The sequence below is a fragment of the Stomoxys calcitrans genome, chromosome 4 (genome assembly GCF_963082655.1).
Source record: "Stomoxys calcitrans chromosome 4, idStoCalc2.1, whole genome shotgun sequence".
In the NCBI taxonomy this organism is placed as follows: Eukaryota; Metazoa; Arthropoda; class Insecta; order Diptera; family Muscidae; genus Stomoxys; species Stomoxys calcitrans.
The window spans coordinates 55,403,369-55,423,689 of NC_081555.1; the positions used below are offsets into that span (position 1 = coordinate 55,403,369).

At 38.1% G+C, this 20,321-nt stretch overlaps 2 protein-coding genes across 11 annotated transcripts in view; both read right to left on the reverse strand.

Moving 5' to 3' along the window:
- The window catches only part of LOC106088904 (uncharacterized), a 778,231-nt gene that overhangs the window by 285,820 nt on the left and 472,090 nt on the right, over positions 1 to 20,321 (reverse strand). The gene's annotated exons all lie outside the window — the stretch shown is intronic.
- On the reverse strand, positions 7,385 to 9,449 carry LOC131996640 (uncharacterized). The gene is made up of 2 exons (XM_059366219.1): positions 7,820 to 9,449; positions 7,385 to 7,735 (listed from the first exon to the last, which is right to left on the reverse strand). The coding sequence occupies exons 1-2, from the start codon at positions 8,906 to 8,908 to the stop codon at positions 7,583 to 7,585; spliced, it is 1,242 nt and encodes a 413-aa protein (XP_059222202.1). The 5' UTR covers positions 8,909 to 9,449; the 3' UTR covers positions 7,385 to 7,582.

A 20,321-nucleotide genomic window follows, 5' to 3' on the forward strand; every position in this document is an offset into this window, starting at 1 on the left:
CTTGCAGACCCGAGAAAAAGTAGAAACGGTGGAGGACCTTGATATGATGATCAAGTAAATCGCAAACGCTTTACACGACTCGCTTGAATCTGCATTTGCTAGAACAAAATAAAAAACGACCTCAATGGTGGTACACAGAACTCGTTGATCTAAGTAGGGATTGCAGAAGACTCTACAATAAGGCTAAAGCTGCAAGGGCACCACAGAATTAGGATATCATCCATAAGACTGAGCTAAGAAGATACGAGGGCAAACAAAAACTAGCAGAAATAATCCTGTGTGGGCTTTTATTGTTCAGTGGAGGATCGGAAGCCTATCGATTACGAAAGATCCTATCCTTCACTACCGTAGTTAAAAAAATATAAGTCAGGAGCTCCGTACTGCTCACAAAATCTATAGTTGAATAATAGTTCTACATTCCATGCCCCTAAGGATAGAGGACGACGGTTCATAGAGTCATATCATCCTACCGGACAGTGCCAAGAGCCCGCAGCTCTTGTAATAGTCGGAATGGTTCCGATAGACTTACAGCCTATGGAGCGCGCTTGGTTCTACACCGCGACGTGCAACTCAGATAGGACTGGCTGAGATTTAAAGGGATCATACACGGGTCAAACGAGAGGCGATTATCGAAAGATGACAACAAAGGATGACTAATGGGAATCGGGCCAGGTGGACGCGACAACTAATACCCGATGCAAGGATGTGGAGAGATAGGAAGCGGGGCGATGCGGAGGTCTGGACGCAGACACAGCAAAGAGAATATGCATGATCATCAGATATGGCGTCCACCTCCAAGTAATGCGAAAGTGGTTACGAGGTGGAATTAATCCCCAAAGGTGACACAAGGTGTATTTTATCCGACACTGTTGGAAACAACGGAGTCCGCCATAAGGCGAGAGATGTTCTCGTCACATGTTTAAAGCATTTCCCCACCCGCAAAAAATATGCCCTAAGCTAGTTCAAGTCTGGTATTTTATCCCCACCAAGTGTCTGTGTCTGTTAGTCGTAAAAACCGGACAATGACACACACATGTCTTACATACTCTATCACTTGCCGCACCTATTCTGTGTAAGTGTACTCGTAGTCGTATGTGTCGCGTAAAGATACCAAAAGCTATACTGATCTGCTTCTAGCTCCCATTCAGTACTAGCATTGTCTTCTTCTCACTTCGGATTCACCAAGTTTATTGATGGTTGTCCTTTGGTCGTTACGGCTAAATCGTCTGCTCTTTCATTCTTCAGAAAAGGTGTGACTCTCCATCTTACACCCCAAGACCGTCAGTGACCTCACCGCCACACTTAGTTGTTATAGCTCTGATGGCCATCGTACTGTTTTTAATGATATTAACACTCGACCTACTCGCTTTAAACCAATCACCTCACGTTTCTGTGATCGCCCGGATCTCCGCCTGCAGGATCGTGTTATGGTCAGGCAGTTGGAAACAGGTCTCAGTTCCTGGGTCCTTAATGTAGACTCCCGGACTCACTATGAGCTCTAGCTCTAATCCATCATATAACATGAACTACCAGATGGCAATACCAAAGTTCCGTCAATCCAAGAATGTGCAAAAATATAGGCGCCTCTGTCTCCAATTCACAGTACAGCATTAGGTAGCATATATCGAGGAATTCTTAGTCCAGGAACTTCGCTTCCAATCACCCATCAATCCTTGATAAGAGCAACGCATTGACGACCCTCAGAACCACCAACGCGTACTTTTAATGGTGGAGATTTATTTGCAGCAGCCGTACCGGTGTCAGGGTTCAAATTCTCTACCACTATTGCGTTAACTTTGTGGTCTGTGTCCCACAAAGGTTTATCCTCACAAGCCCCGTTTGGTCTAGCTTTGGCAGCTTCCTTACGCATCCAGATACTCTTGAGAAAGCAGTGGAACTTCCTCAGTGCGCCTGACCCAGCTGCAGCTACCGAATTACCTTTTACCACTAGAGCACACCTTGATTCAACCGAATGACCCATTCACACAGCGCCTATCTGGTTCTGTCTTGCAGCCTTTTGCTCCTCATTTGACTTATGATTTGTTTGAAACAAGTCCGTTGGACAAAAAACCCACCATCTGCAAACTACTACAATAATTACATTTAAGAAAGTTGCACGCAAATAATTAGGATAAATAACATAAATTGTAAAACCTGTCAGTCTAAATTCGAAATCAAAATTTTTGGGCATCACATTAAAGATATATTTTTTCTCCCTTGCCATTTCATAAAAAGAAAATTAAACAAATCCCTTCTTGCTATAAGCTAAAGAAAAGTGTTCTCAAAAAGCTAACGGTGTTATCTCGTATTTGCGAAAATTTTCCATATACCAAAATACAATCGGTGATGTGTTTTAGGACGTGTTCGACAGGGTTTGCACAAATAATTTTTCTATTCAAAATCTGTTGCTTCGTTTAAGTGATGATTTATCAATTTGATGAACAAATAAAACCTTTTCTCAGACCGAAAGAAGATAGCAAAACGCCTCAAATATAGTATTATATGCAAAATAAACTCTCGACATGACGGCTATAAATTTCGCACAGAGCACATCATCCTAATCGAATCGAACTTGTTATCCTTGAATGAGGCAATCTCAGCAAAATATGACGGCGACATATTCATGTGTACTCTACTACATATATGGTATCGCTTTACTTTACATATGGAAGCAGATGTCACAAATACTGTTTTCTGTTCGATGAATAATCCTCCTGGTTCATCGTTGCCGACCAACTGGTTTTGTTTTGATTTTGACAACCTCACATACGCATATACACAAAATATTTAGAATAAATAGAAATTTATTTGTGTACGTGTAGGCATTTTCGGCAGAAAAACCTCTCAGCCGAGTACACTCAACGAAATTTATTACTCAAAAAAAAAAAAAAATGTTAAAAGCAGGTACTACGGCTGTTTTTGCAAACTGTTAACGCTCTGTTGTTTTTACTAAGAAAATCTGCTGTTTTAATGGCTAATCTGATCATATGAGTATAGCCTGACTCAAGAGTTTTAGCTGTCAAAAGGAGGTTCTTTATCATACCCCCGTTTTATAGCCGAGACCGAACGACATACCGCAGGGCGATATTGAAACCACACAAATTTGCCAGCAATATCGAGGGAATAACCTGATTCACCAGGATTCATCATTAAGAGATAAAGTTTCAAAAGATAAAGTTTGAAAAACTTACACCTGTTTCGGTTTTATGGAAAGGGTGACGTTCCCTGTGGAGACGGCAATAGGTGTTGTGTTGCAATTTTACTTGGGTGTTTAGTTGGAATTGCCATAAAAGTTCCTGGCAATAGAACCGATTTTAGACGTCTGGTTATATAGCTGTCTGGTTATGTAGACGCCTGGTTACATTATTTTGCCACTCAACCTCTTTAACTTTTTGGGGATGTCTAAGAGTGGGTAGATGCCAATCGATCGAATGTGGAAGCGGTACGAAAGTGGCTCTGGCCTATCAGGAAGCAACACATTTTATTAATATTATCTTTCGATTTAATTATTTTCGGAATGAGTTTAATTTTCTTCTCGTTAAGGTCGGTACTACGTTCTTTTTTACGGAAAAATTTCCGAAAATCGATCTTTCGGTGGTTTGACAAGGTTGATTTTTTTGGGGTTTCTTTGGTCAAAATGTTGCCATGTATTTTTCGCAGAGCAAAAGCAGATATTCACCCAATGCAAATAAATCCTGTCGCACAAGAAGCGATAAAATCAACCCAACATTGAAAAACAAGTAAAAAGGCATTAAGTTTGGCCGGGGCAAACTTTCGTTACCCACCACCTTGGGTATATATGTTAAGCTCATTTTATCGCAAAATCCGGAGAAAAATTCATCATTTATGAAATCCTTGCAGCTATAATGGATTGTGTAATCGGCACGGATGCCTAGTTAAAACAAAAAAGTGGCCTAATTGGCAGCTATATTCAAATATAGAAAGATCTGAACCATATATGGCACGGATGTCGAAAAGCCTTAAATAGGACACTATGCCAAATTTCATCAAAATCGGAAAATAAATGCGCCTTTTATGACCCAAGACCTTAAATCGGGAGATCGCTATCAGCCATATCCAAACATAGATCCATGGGAGCCATATTAAACGCGGATGTCGTAGGGCCTACCACTGCTCACTGTGTTTTACAATTCAGCGAAATATATATGGTCCAAGGACTAATATCGGGAGATCGGTATATATGGCTGCTATATCCAGCTATAGAACGATCTGAACCATATAGGGCACAGATGTCAAAAACCCTTACATCAGCCACTGTGCCAAATTTCAACGAATTCGGTTAATAAATTCGCTTTTATGGGCTCAAGACTTTAGACCGGGAGATCGGTTAATATGTCAGCTATAGACCGGTTTGAACCATATAGGGAATAGATGTTGAAAGCCTAACATCAGTCACTGTGCCAAATTTCAGTGAAATCGAACAATAAATGCACCTTTTATGGGCTTAAGACCTTAGATCGGGAGATCGGTCTATATGACAGATATGCCGAAATATAGACCGATGGGGCCGTATTAAACACGAATATTGAATGGCCTAACACAGCTTACTGTGCCAAATTTAAGCGAAATTGGGTAATAGATGCTCCCGGTTTGGGCCTAAGTCCTTAAATCGGGAGATCGGTATATATGGAAGCTATATCCAAATACAGACCGGTCTGAACCATATAGGACACCGATGTACAAAAGCCTTACATAGATACTTGTGCCAAATTTCAGCGAAATCGGGTAATAAATGAGCCTTTTATGGACCCAAGACCCTAAATCGCGAGATCAGTCTATATGACAGCAATATCCAAATATAGACCGATCTTGCCCACACTCAGTACCAATGTCAAGGAGCCTAACGCAAACCATCGTGCCAAATTTTACGACGATTAAGAATATATATATATACTCGATAGGGTCGAAAATGCATCGACAAAATAAATATTCTCCCACACTTCGGTGGTGGGTACAAAAAAAAACATTGACAATAGAAATTACTATGCACAAAGAGGCCTCGAAGTTCAACGTATACCTTTTGGAATTAATACCAAGTTGTTGGTTTTTGTGCCAAACCGTTACGAGGCCTGCCATATAGGTTTCTGGCCTGACACTTAGCGTTGTCCAGTCAGAAGACAATACTTAAGGTCGAGTGCGAGACACTGCTGCCAGAGGCACAGACTTGGATTGCCGAAACCCTTGTATTGCCATCTGGAAGATCATGTTACACGGATGGATCAAAGCTAGAGGACAGTGTGGTCCTGGGGGTCTACATTAAGAACCCAGGGAATGAGATCTATTTTAGATTGCCTAACGATTCCGGGCAATCACGGAATGCGTGAGGTGGTGTGGTTTGCACGCAAGGACGTCGAGTGTGAACACCTTTACGGACAGTAAACTACCCTTGAGGGCAATAACAACCAGGACGGCAATGTCAGGTCTTGGAGTGTAAGAAGGGGAAATGAAAACGCAGATGATTTGGCAGTGAAGGTCAGAGGACTGCCGTCAATAAACTTGGTTAACCCGAAGCCTTTCTGGTCGACGCACTCCGAGTTAAGGCCGTGGGCTACGAATGCGCATGTAACATTGAGATATAGCGAAACGGTCATTAAGAGCGCAAAAACCGCGGCCATCATGTTTTTCCTAGTTGTACCTACATGCCAAGTCTCAGACCTTTAGCTCCATCTGAACAGAAAGTAAAAAATGGTACCAAAATGTACGAATGGTGATAGATCATTTAATCATCCATCATTTATTTCTAAATTGAACCTACATGCCGAATTACGGACGTCTAGCTCCATCTATAAAGAAATTATCAAATACTATCAATTTTGGCACCAAAACGTTGCGATTGTGAAAAAATTATTTAGTTGCCCAAATTTCAGACCTCTAACTCCTTCTGCACAGAACGTACCAATTGGTACCAATATTGGTATAGTACCATTTGCGGCACTAAACGTACATTTTCTCCCGTTACCAGTACTATCCTTCCACTTTTTCTTTTCATCTTCATGATTTTTCACCAGATGTCTTTTTAGTCAAGTTTTAAAATTCTGTCGCTATCCATCCACCTTGTTCAAAGTTCACCAATTTCGTATCTTTTTGGTACTTTTTTAGTACCTAAATGTACAAATTTGCAAAAACTATTATAGCCACCAAATTAAGGTTGCGATAGTGTATCTAAGTCCCAAAACTCAGAGCACTAGTTCAATTTACAATGGTACCAAATAGTACCAATTGCGGTACCAAACGTACTATCCCACTTCCGCCCCGATTTTCCAAAATTTGTTTACCAAACATTATTTTTTAGAGACGATTTTTACATTGACCCCAAGAACATAAATCAAGCCCTTTGCGTTCGTCACAAATCATATATTTCTTAGTTGCAAATGAAGGGTGAACTTTTAAGAGCTACAGGAAAGTTTTTCAAAAAAAAAAAAAAAAAAAAAAAAAAAAACATTCAGAAAAATTCATGAAAACTTTATTTGAATTAATAGTGCGGTTTATATAATTAAATATTTGAAGATTATTTCATGCAAATGTTCACCGTGTTCACATGGTCCATCCGCTTAGCCCAATTTTGGCATAGTCTTTCCAATATTTCGGCAGGTATCTCACGAATAAATGCTTCAATGTTGGCTTCCAATGCGTTAGTGAAGCGGACTTGTCTGTATAAACATGAGCTTTAACATTGTCCCACAAAAAATCATCCAAAGGCGTTAAGCCGCACGATCTAGGCATACAAATAACCGGTCCCGAACGTGAAATTAAATGTTCACCGAACTCGCCTCTCAAAAGTCCACTGTTACGCATGCTGTGTGGCATGTGGCACCGTCTGGTTGAAACCAAGCTCTTGCATTTTGGGGGGAAAAAATGGATATCATCTTACGGTAGCGCACACCATTTATATTACATTACGATTCGCATTATCTTTGAAGAAGTACGGTCCAATGGTGCCACCAGCCCATAAACCGCACCAAACTATTACTTTTCTGGATGCATTTGTAGCTCTTGCTGCGCTGCGTTGCGGTAGGTCGTTCGGCTTCAATTCTTGCACCAGCTGTAGTTGGAAGGGCTTCACACCTACCGCAAAATTTTTGTTGGTAACAGAGGCCCAATTGAGGCGAATGGCGACGAATGGCCGATTAAGCAGCGACATTGTCTTCAGTTCGCACTCTACATAAGCATGTTGGTGGTTTAAAGTCCAACAATGTAAATTTGGTGCGAAATTTGGTAACAATAGCCCGAATAGCCGCTTCAGCGTGTCGATTGAACTGACCATAAAATGAAAGAAGCACGAGATAAGGATGGTGGAACCTCCGTGGTTAAAAAAAAATAACTCTTTGCAATTTGAAGTCTGAACAAAGAATAATTTTTATTTTCATTTTAAATCTTAAAGAAAACTAAGTTACAATATAATAAATGATGATTAAAGTAAAAGCTAGATTTCTTGGAATTATACAATAAAAGTTACAAAACAATTTCTTATTAATTAGTTGGTGTTCTTATTGCTAACAATGATATTGGTTATATGAGACAAATATATTTATTGGTTATTCAGCGTTAATTATGACCTAAATCAATAGGTTAACGTTCTCGGTGGTTTTGGTGGAGATAATAAGGTGGGTGTCGTAACTGGTTTTGGTGGAGACAATAAGGTGGGTGTCGTAACTCCTCCCCCCTTAAGATAGAGCGACGGCCACAATGAAGATGTTGTGGTCGGAGTGATAGGCTGTGGAGGTGGAAAGTGGTGTTTGTACGTATTTTTTCGTTTAATGACAATGATGAGTATGGTAATGACTACTATTGTGCATACTAATGTTGTTGTTGTTGTGACTGAGTGAACTGTTGTAGTGGTTATTTCCAGGTTGCTAATTCTGTTGTTGGTTAGAAAGTTGAAATCCTCGAGTTTTTGAAGACTAAGTATTTCGATTGTGGAGTTTACGGAAATGTTGCTGTTTGGTAACGGGGGTATGTGGAGTTGATCCCAATATGCATCGGTATCATCGTGGTATGTTATACCATTTATTGAGACGTCACAGTTCTGGAAACGCACAAGGGCTGTGTCTTTTACTGTGAGAGTTTTGATACTGCAAGTAGAATTTATTAGTGTCTCTGGTGAGTGAATAAAAAGTATTAGGTTTTGTTCCACTTGTGTGATCGATTCCCTTTTTCCAACGTCACTAATTGGGCAATTTGCTTCTTTATTGTTTATTAAGTTTCCAATACATAACGAGTATTTGGTTTCTTCCTGTCGGATCGGTATACCGCAATAATATGTTCCTTCGATCGATGGGCAAAGTGTTTTGTGATGGTGTGTGGAATTTTCATTAAACAATATATATGGTTCTGTTATTATTAACTTAGTTATGTTTATTGGTAAAGGAATTATGTGGTATAGAAAATAGTCTTCTTCAGAGACATTCGGTACAAGAATATTAAAAATGATATTTGTTTCATTGTAGTAGGCTTGCATGCCTAGCATTTCATAAATATTTTCGATAGATCTGACTTCAATATTTTTTCGTTTTAATTTGACTTCTATGTTTTCGAGTTCTTCCGGGCTGAGGAGGAATCTTGAAATTATATTTAGTTTTGACAGAACTACTGCCTCAGCTATGTTTGTTAAGTGGTGTGTTAGAAGGTCGATGTTGTAGTTTATCTGGTTGAGGTATTGTGTTTGTAATAGTATGTCCTCTTCCTGTTTTATTTTATTAGTTGTGCTCAACATGTATCTTTCTATTGTGTGCTGTTCGTTATTTATGTGGGATGTTATGTTATTGAATCTTTCAATCATTTTAAAGTTGATTGAATGTTCGTGTGAAAGTGTATATGTAACGTTGTTTAGGTTTGAGTAAATGTTTCCTATCTGTTGATTTATTGTTCTAGCGTCTTGGTCATCCATGTTACCCGTTATGAATTTAATCACGGAACCTAGTCCATTTATTAGCCCTCTTCTCTGTCTTTTAATTGGGTATAATGCTAAAAACTTGGTCTTTAATTCTGCAAGTTTTAGCTTAGTTATTCTTACGATGTTAGGTTCAAATATATGTTTCTCGAAAAGGTCAAGATTGTATTCTATAACGTCAATGTTTGTTTTGTAGTTTTCAAGATTAATGATGTGAATAAAGCTGTTGAGATTTGTGACGAATCTTGCGGGGCCTAAACGCAGTGGTAAAATGCTTTGGTGTGTTGGCAAGTTGTGTACCTCGATTATTTGTGCCTGAATTGAAGGAATTCTAAAAGTGAAAGATTAGTGTTAGTTTGTGTGAGGAGAGCGTGAGGGTAGTTCTGGTCAATGTTCTATCCCTAGTATATATTCATATTAATTTACTGAATTATTGTTTATTTGTTTATTTATGTACTAAACATGTAGTAATAGTATAGGACATTTCTTTTTCTTTTTGCAAAGGCTATAATAATTCTTGATACAATTAAAATTTTAGTTTTTACTTATTTATTTATTTATTTATTTATTTTTTTTTTTTTTTTTTTTTTTTTTATTTTTTATGTTGTTTCCTTAATCTACATTTATGTAATTTCTTTTGCCCTTTAGTAATAATGGTAAATTTGCCATCTTTTTCAACTGTTTGCTTTGAATATCTAGGCGTCAATTTGTTTCTTCTTGATTCTTTCCTGAAAACGATTTGGCCATCAGTGACGTCTTCAGGATCCTCTCTAGAATCATTCAGGTTTTCGATTCTTGTCTTTGTTGTGTCTCGGACATGTTTTTGAATTTCGGGGTATAGTTCGTCAAGGAAAGTATTTAGTTTCGTTAAATAGTCATGTTCGTTTGAAAAATTTAATGTCTTCATGAATTTGTATGGTCGTCCAAAAAATAACTCGTAGGGTGTGTGTTTGGTCGTGGAATGAATAGCGTTATTGTACGTTATCAATGTTTCAGACAGTATTTCCTCGTGTTCTGTTGAGAATCCCTTTTCCTTTCTCTTAGATAGTATTAGTCTGTATATTTCAGTAAGTGTGGAGTGTAACCTTTCTACAGGTGAATTACTGCTAGTCTGTTGGAAAGATGTAAAGTGTAATTCTATTTGGAATTGTCTGCAGAAATCTTTGAAGATGTTTGCAACGAATTCGGAGCCTTGGTCACAGACAACCATTTTGGGTATACCAAAGGAACTAATAAAATTCTTGAATGCTTTAAGAACCGTAATACTATTCCTGCAACTAAGTGCGTATCCGCAAGCAAATTTGGAACATTTGTCTATGACAGTCAGTATTTGATTATTGTTAATACTGTAGAGATCGATATGAAGTATTTCCAGGGGTTTTAATGGTGTTTCTGGAACTAAAAATTTCAGTTTTGGGGGATTCCTATCATATTTAAAGGTCTTACACTTCTCGCAATGGTTCAGTGTTTTGGTGATCTTATCTTTCATATTTAAGAAATAATATTTCCTCTTAAGGTGAGACAATGTCTCATTTATGCCTCTATGATTCGATCGTTCGTGGTAGTCGCGAATTATTTCCTCTTGTTTCTCCTCAGTCATTATGTCCTCAAGAATTTCGGTACACCTAATGAGACGGAATGTCTTAGCTTGTGAAAAATATTTGGAATAAGTCAACTGTACTATTGCAAAGATTTCATCATTCGTGTAAATAGCCGTCTGCTTATTGGGGGGAAAGTATTCCTTAAATATGTCTAGCATGATTCCTTCGTTGAACTGCTCTCTACGCAAAATTCTCCTCTGTCTATTCCTAAAAATGTTCTCTATGGTCATGGGTGACCCTGTGCGATCCCTTTCGAAAATCACCTGTAGGTTGAATTCATTTAAAGGTCTCTCTGAAATGGGAATACCGTCATTCAAATTTTCGTCCGCGCTATGAATTGTGCTTGTGTTGTTGAAAAGTTCTTGTCTATTTTCTTCCAATGGTTCATTTATCTTTACTCGACTAAGAGCATCAGCGTTCGTGTTAAGCTTCCCTTTTTTATAGACAATCTCATAGTCGTATTCCTCCAATTTTAGTCGCCATCTAATCAATTTGGAGTTTGGTTCTTTCAGGTTCATTACCCAGGTGAGGGGTCTGTGATCTGTAAAAATTTTGAACTTTCTTCCAAAAAGGTACGGGCGGAAATACTTCACTGCCCAAACTATTGCCAGTAATTCCCTTTCTATTGTCGAATAATTGCATTCGCTCTGTGAGAGGGTGCGGCTCGCGAAACAAATTGGCTTGTCTCTACCTATATTACCCTGTGACAAAACAGCTCCCAATGCAATATTGCTAGCGTCTGTTGTGAGAATGAAGGGTTTAGTAAAGTCGGGATGCTGAAGGATGGGATCGTTCATCAGTAAATTTTTACATGTCTCAAATGCCTCGCTATACTTCTGGTCTATCTGGATGGTTGCTCCCTTTTTCAGGCATTGGGTGAGTGGTTTAGTGAGTTTGGCCAAATCTTTAATAAATTTGCGATAGTAACCCACGAGTCCAAGGAATGCCTTAATTTCCGTACGTGTCTTAGGTAATGGAAAATTTTTTATGGCATCGATCTTCGCCGGATTGGGTTTTATACCTTCAGAATTTATAATGTGCCCCAGGAAGGAGATCTCCTTTCTAAGAAACTCACATTTATCCATTTGGATCTTAAAATTGGCTTCCCTAAGTCTTCTGAATACCTGCGTTATACCCTCCAGGTGTTCTTGTAGTGAAGTGGAATATATGATTATATCATCTAGGTATACAAGGCATACCTTCCCTATGAGATCTTTTAGGATATTGTCCATTACCCGTTGGAAAGTGCTTGGGGCATTTTTTAGCCCGAAAGGCATTCTAGTAAACTCATAGTGCCCATTTTCCACGGTAAATGCCGTTTTCTGAATATGTCTAGGGTCCATCTCAATCTGGTGGAAACCGCTAGCTAGATCAAGGGTGGTGAAGTACATGCATCTGCCCAGTTTATCCAATATCTCATTTATATTTGGTATTGGATATCTGTCAGATATAGTCTTGTCGTTGACTTTTCTATAGTCTATCACCAATCTCCATTTCCTATTACCATGGATGTCTATCTTCTTAGGGACTATCCAGATTGGAGAGCTCCAGGGTGAGTAGCTATGTTGAATAATCCCTTGTTCTAACATCTTATTTATCTGAGTCTGAATCTCCTGCTTGTGCACGTATGGGTATCTGTACGACTTCGTGTATATGGGGATATCATCACTAGTGACTATCTTGTGTCTTATTTTACTTGTAAACGAAAGTGGCTCCCCTTCCCTATAAATAAGGTCACTGTATTCTGTACATACTTTTAAGAGTTTCTTTCGTTCTTCGCTATTAAGGTGACTTGTTCTCAATAAGTCGTTCAGGTGAGGTCCGGAAGGATGATCGAGTTCGTCCTCGCCATCATTACTAATTGCCAAGTTGAAATTATTCAGTTCTATAAAGTCGGTCTCGTCATACCGTCTCGCCACCAATGGGGCGTCTAACATAAATATCTGGTCTCCGTCAGATAAGTTTGTTATTTCGATAGAGCTGTACCCGTTCTCGACATTGTACAGACCAGAGCTAACGAAAAGCTTTGGTGCTAATTCAATGGGATTAATGTAGACAGTGCCATTCTGCTCATTGATAGGCAATTTTATCAGGGTTTTAGATTTAGCTTGAATTTCTTTAATTTCGGTAGATTGATTTGTCTTGAAACTGATATTGTTGACAGCGTTTCCGGTAATTAAGGTTCTATTCGCAAGGTCAATTTTGGCTTTGAGTAAAAGAAGTGCATCCATGCCCAAAAGTCCGTCGAAGAAATTATGAAATCTAAAAATGAGGAATTTAAGGGATCCTGTTTGATTGAACTCTGGAAATATTGGCAGGTCTACCTGTTTATCTATTTGGTAACTTTTAAAGACAGTAGTAATAGTTACGGGGTCGCACTGAATTTGTTCCTTTGGCGAGACATATTCGGGGTTTATAAAAGAAGAGGATGCTCCCGTGTCTAGGAGAAATTTCAAAGGTTTGCCGCAAGGTAGAAGGATGGAAACGTATGGTAAGGTCGACGGGTGTTTAGTTGGATTTATGTAACCAATTGGCTGTTGGAGGCTGATCTGAAAAAATTTCCAGCGTCCTCAATATTGGTTGGCTCGTTATTATTGTGCCCGTTGTTGATAAATTCCTGCCGTCGGTGTAAGTTTTGATTTTCTACGAAATTGTTTGGGTCGTTGTCTAGGTACTTATCTAGCTGCCGATAATTGTTGGATGTGGTTGTCTCATGGAAATTCAGATTTGGATTAAATCTAGTCTGTTGGCTAGGACTCGCTTTTATTCTTGGTATGTCGTGGTTCAAATGCCTGGGCTCATAAGGTTGGTATCTCGAGCTGTTTGGAAGATACTGATTCCTGTTTCTATTAAAATGGACCTGAGGGGTGAAATTTCGGTCGAACTGGTTTGATTGGGGTCGCTTGTCCACTGGAGGCAAGTGTCTAGTATTCCCGTAATCCTGATTTCGTTGCCAATTCTGATTGCGATTCCTGTTCTGTTGAAAACGGTTCTCATACGGTCTGTACTGTGTATGGTATCCGACCCTATTTGTCTGTGGTGCCCTCTGGTATGATATATTCTGCTCCTTGACACAACAAGATAATGCCTCAGCCAGTGAACGCGGTTGCATCGCTCTTACCCTAGATCCAAGTGGTTCATTTAGGCCACTAAGGAAAGAGTTTAAACACATCTCGGAATAGAGGGATTTCTTTGCGTTTATTACTCCAGGGTCTTTTTCATGAATAAGTATGTTATTACAAAGAGAAGATTGAATTTCTATAATCTCTCCGTAGAATGGCTCGATAGCCTTATTATACTGCCTGACATTGTGTAAGTCTCTTATTAGGGATGTCTCAGTCCGTTTGTCTGAGTAGTGAAGTATGAGGTTATTCTTTATGTCATCCCAAATGAGTGGAGTTCCGTACATATTGAGGACCTCATTGGCCTGTCTCTCAATTTTGTTTCGTATGGCCCTTAGTAAAATCTGGCCATACGGAGTGTTGTCCGTGCCACGTATATATAATAGGATCTCCTCAACGTTATTGAGGAATTCGTACAGGAGTTTTTGGTTTCCGTCGAATTTAGGCAAATCCTTAATCGCGTCGGGGATTCTCAGTGAGTTGAAAATCTCGACCTGATTGGTTGCCGGGCCTTGAGTTGGTTGCGTCGATTGATTCATTTGATCTAAAATGGAACACGAGCTACCTTCAAAAGTGGTCAAATCACCTCCGTCAATAGTACTGTTAGAATTTGTGAGGGTCTGGTTACTTTTGTCAATACCTTCGTCCGGATCCTCTGCGAGGGATTCACTGTCTCTTCCGGCGATGGAGGTTAGGCTAGTAAATTTTCTCAATTTATAAGGGATAAATCGAAGTTTCTGTTTCTGATTCTTTTTGTCGGGCATAAGTACCGATATTTCTTGATTTCACAATTTGTTCGCTTATATATATTCGAGAGAGAGGGGAAAAAAAACTTATATTTTGTCTATCTCTTCTTCTATCTAATAGAAGAAATTTGTGGACTATTGAGTAGTGGGTGCCACTATACAGATATTCCTTCTGTACTCCTGTCGAATAAGCCAATGATGATCATTCAAGGTCTATGACAAGGATCGACTTTCACTTCTCGGTCTGACCACACAAATTCTTCTTTTTTTTTTTTTTTTTTTTTTTTTTGTTTTGTCGATATACCTTCGACACTGTTCTAAAGGTTGGTACAGAAAAAAAATTAACCTTCAAATTGCGTTTAAAAGGTAAAGATGTTTCTTTAGAGTTTTTCACAACTATTCCGATTTTTTTTTTTTTTTTTTTTTTTTTTTTTTTTTTTTGATATTATATTTTTTCTTAATTTACTTAAAATAATCTTAGTTCCATTTTTATTTATTTTTTTTATTTTTTTTTTTTTTTTTTTTTTTATTATTATTTTCTTTTCCACACACACACAAACACTTACATAAGCCCGATCAGGAAGTTAGTGATGCTCGTTCTCCTTGTTGATTTCGTCATGTTGTGATTTGTTGTGTCCTCCTAGGTTCCAGTGGATAAAGGGTTGATACCCACTATCTCGTTGTTGGCTTGATGTGTGTTTTCGTGTTTCCTCCAAGGGACAACGAGATTGTCCACTGAACTGCCGACTGCGCCAGATAAGGATGGTGGAACCTCCGTGGTTAAAAAAAAATAACTCTTTGCAATTTGAAGTCTGAACAAAGAATAATTTTTATTTTCATTTTAAATCTTAAAGAAAACTAAGTTACAATATAATAAATGATGATTAAAGTAAAAGCTAGATTTCTTGGAATTATACAATAAAAGTTACAAAACAATTTCTTATTAATTAGTTGGTGTTCTTATTGCTAACAATGATATTGGTTATATGAGACAAATATATTTATTGGTTATTCAGCGTTAATTATGACCTAAATCAATAGGTTAACGTTCTCGGTGGTTTTGGTGGAGATAATAAGGTGGGTGTCGTAACTGGTTTTGGTGGAGACAATAAGGTGGGTGTCGTAACTCACGCGATAAACTTTATTAACAGAGCACGCATTTCGATAATAAAATTCAATAATTTGTAAGCGTTGTTCGTTTGTAAGACAATTCATGGTTAAATTATAGATCAAACTGAAAATGTATGACAGTGTAACAAAAAAACGAAACGTGCGTGAGCTGTTTAAACCAGTGTTGCCAAAAAAATAATAGCTAAAAAATTACCCATTATATTCTCGATCGTCTTGATATTCTGAGTCGATTTAGCCATGTTCATCTATCCGTCCGTCTGTCGAAAGCACGCATACTTTCGAAGGAATAAAGCTAGGCGCTTGAAATTTTGCACGTTTACTTTCTACTAATGTAGGTTAGTTGGGATTGCAAATGGGCTATATTGGTCAATGGGTTTAGTTTTCCTTCTATACAAACATGATGAAAAAAATATTTTCATATGAGAACATGCTTTTGTTTTTGTGTTTACCCAAAACAAGAATCAGAAATGCTATGGAAACGTAAAAACTTTTCATTTTGTCTTTTCATAGAAACAGAATTAATCCCCATGTTTTAATATAGCTCCCATATAAACCGATTTCGGATCTTCTCTTCTGGAGCCGCTAGGGGGCGCAATTGTTATACGATTGGGCTGGAATTGCATGAACTGGTTTGTTCCGCTTCCAACAACCGTGCCATGTAAGATCTAAATCGGTTCATAACCCTCCCATATAAACCGATCTCGGTTCTTGACCTTTTGAGCCGCTAGAGGGCGCAATTGCATGAAGTGTTTTATTTTAGCTTCTAACAACTGTGCCAAGTATGGTTCTAATCGGTTGATAGATTTTGGATCTTGACTTCTTGAGCCAAGTATGGTCTAAATTGGTTCATAACCAGATATAGCTGCCACATGAACCGATCTCCCGATTTAACTTCTTGAGCCTCTAGACGGCGCAATTCTTAACCAATTTTTCTGAAATTTTGCGTATGTCGTATTGGTATAACGTCCAACAACTATGACAAGTATGGTCTCAACCGGTTCATAACCAGAAATATCTGCCATATCTGCCGCTAGAGTGTGCAATTATTACTCGATTTGTCTGAAATTTTCGAGGTGGTATTTTTCTATGACTTCTAAGAGCAATGGCACGGTCCATATCGGTCAAGAACTTGATTTAGCTCGTATATATTTGAAAAGTCGTTCAAAGAACTTGTGATCCATGGTAGGATGTATATAATATTCTTCCCGGCCGAACTTAGCAAACTTTTACTTGTTTGATTTGAGAATGGGAAAAATTTGTTTGAATTTCTGGATGCAATAGGTAACGGGAAAGCCATCTACCGGAAGTCAATTCCACATACCAACCGTGCTTGCGAAGAAAGCAGTAGTGCATGGGTCGATCAGCTGGCCAATCTATTACAAAATGGTGGAGCTTCTAGACACTTTTGTATTTCTTGCAAACAACCTCAAGTCAAGAATCAAAAAAAGGATTTCCCAACTGCACACCCCGTGGAAGAATCGATAGAACAGCCCCACACAATCCACATTTCGACAATGCTCAAGGCAAACAATAGAGTTGGATACTCCACCGTCTTTAATCAATACTAACGACCGCCTCTGGACTCGGTCAAGAAGCCCCAGGGATGATTTTCCATTTTTTTCTTAGTGTAAATATTAAGAAGATCAGTGGGAGTGAAATATTAAATACACAGCTTAAGAAAACCCAAGCACTCAAATGCTTTCTTCGATGTTTTAACCTTCCAATACATTTTTTAACCTGAGGGGCCTGGCTGGCAAATCCCGACAGAGTGTTACGTCCATAATCTGCTTCCCAACTCAATCTCTCGAAGACTCGGCTTATGGTCGAATGAATATGAATGACAGAGGTTGCTGTTGTCCGCGAACGAGTACATCGGATTCATAGTCAAACCCAATAGATCGTCAATGAGAACAAGAAAAAGAGAGACAGAAGAGAGAAGAATTTTGTGGTAAACCTGTGATCACTGTATTATCAATCATCGAATGAGAACCCTTTCAAAACAATACTTGTAGTGCGATCTCAAAGAAAGCTCGATATAAATCGGCACCAAAAGCGACAAGCTTTGAAAGGAGTGCACCATGCCAAACCCTATCAAATTCCTTGGTCATATCTAGAGACTCCCTTAGACAATTATAAGTCCATTGTGATACCACAGTAGCGACAGACCAAGGCTCTGGCGGGAATCAAACCCACGACCCCTGCCCTGGTAATCCAAGCACGCTACCAACTCGGCTACCGGGGCGCCACGACCTTACTCTCACAAAGCTGGTGAATAGAGCGACTCTAACGTTTCAACAGGAATGCCATCAGCTCGTCCGTGGGGCGATTTCTGCGTTACCATTACTGTTGGTCGCTAAGAAGATCATTGGAATCTAATTATCTCACAAGATGGTGGTTAAATATGATCTCTCTAATGGTGATCAAATATGATCTGCGCGAAGCATAACGTTGTTGGTCAGTAATTGTGGTTAAGCGACACGTTCGCTATCTTTCAACGCTCCGGGGATTTGACAAGCACACTTTTTTTCAATTTCAATTTGAATTTTATTGAGTAACAAATTGTTTCCATACATAACAAATAATCCCCGCGAAGCCGTGGCTTGTATGCAGGTTTTATAAAAGACAATGTATAAAAAAATTAATTAACAAATTTGATTCTTAGTTCATATTTTACAATATTATTTAAATTTTTCGCTTCATTGCGAGTTTAAGAAAAATTGTTTAATATTTTTTCTTCTCTTAATTTTGTTTTGTAAGCTAAAAATTTCCATTGGCAAGGCGTTTAAAATGCTGGGTAATTGTACTTCAATCGAGTTCTTGCCATATTTGTTATTGAATCTTGGCGTTTTAAATCTTCCTTCAGCTCTTCTTCTCGTATTATGGGAGTGACTGATAGGCTCCAAAAAGTTTGCGTCTTCGAATTCCTTGATTATTGTTGTTTTATAAATGTTCTTGATGGTCATTATATTTTGAATTTTCATGAACTCCTTTATTGTCTCTTCGGGTGTATTATAATTGATCTGATTTTGTCGGACGGAAGTGTATCTTTGGGTGAGAGTGGAGGCGTATTGTAAGTGATTGCGGGGTGAATTGGCTGATTTATTTTTCATTAATATTTTAATTAGCCTATCTTGAGACTTTTGTAGTGTATTGCAATGAGAAGAGTTTCCATATGCTGTAATGCCGTGACGTATGTAGGATTCCGCTAATGAGTAGTACGCCTGTTTGGTTACGTGTATTGGCGCACAATTATTTAGATGATAAAGCACATAGGAGACTTTTCTTAACTTTTTATTCAGGTTCAGAATATGTTCCTTCCATTTAAAATTATGGTCAACCATAACTCCAAGGTATTTATATGTACCAACTACCTCGATTATTTTATCGCATGTATCATTTGCAAATGTTGTAGATAGTTGTTTCTTATGCAGGCAGTCATTGTTATGAAACTTTATGTTTATGTCACACGTTGGAATGTGAGGCTGTTTAATATGCATTAGCTTGGTTTTGTTCGCATTGATGATTAATCCATTGTCATGGCACCATTTTGTTATGTTGTAAAGCTCATTTTGCATATTCTCTACTGCTCTCTCCAAATCATTGTGCGCAACAATTATAGCCGTATCATCAGCATAGGCAAATATTTTGCTGCAGTTGGCTTGTCTAATCATTTCGTTTGCATATATTAGGTATAGTATGGGCCCGAGTTTTGATCCTTGAGGAACTCCATAATGCAAATCCTTCTCCTGGCTCAGATGTTCATCAATTTTGACTCTGTATTTTCTGCAGTACAAGTAGTTTTTGATCCATTCAAGGCAGTTTCCTCGTATGCCAACTCTTTCCAGTACATCAAGAAGTTTTGCATGTGATAAGGTGTCGAACGCTTTGCTAAAGTCAACAAATAGTACGAGGCAATGCATTTTTGTATCTAGACATTTATTTATATATGATGAAAAGTGACCCAGTAGTTGGTTAATATTTCGTCCTTTTTGGAAACCATATTGCTGCTTGCTTATAATCTTATATCTGCACAAAAAATCGTTCATCCTTCGTACAACAATTTCTTCCAGTACCTTTTCGATCACTGGTAGAATAGATATTGGTCGATAATTGTTATAGTCAGTTTTATTTCCATTTTTATATATAGGCCTTACAAGTGCAGTTTTAAACATATTGGGAATTACGTTTTCATTTAAACTGGAGTTTACAATGTTGGTTATTATTGGTGCAAATATTTCTGCATTTTTTCTAATATCCACCGGTCGAATCCCATCAAAGCCGGCTCCTTTATTGGAATTAATGTTTTTAATTATATTTAAAATTTCAGTTTCATTGGTTTGTTCCATAAAAATTGTATTTTGGGCTCTTATTACTTGAGAAAAGTTTGTTTTTATATCACAGTCATGAAGAATATTTTGGACATTTGCTTTAAATTGTATAGCGAATTCTTCGGTAACTATTTTTAGGTCTATATTTTTGAAGTTTCTCTTTATGACTTCATCCACATTGTGAGTTTTTTTCCCGATAATTTCATTTATTAATGACCAGGTACCACGCATGTTTTTTCTATTTTTTATGAATTCCTTCATCCTGTATTCATTTTTGGCATTGTTTATCATTTGGTTAAGTTTGTTGTTGAATGATTTATATTCTCTTTCTTTTTCTAAATTGTTTCTGTTTTTTCTATGCCGTTGATAAAGTTTGTCTTTCATATCGCAACATTTCAAAATTTGGTCACTCAGCCATGGATAATTGTTTCTTTTTTTAATTTTTTTTGACATTTGGGTCGAGTTTGAATATATTTCTTTGA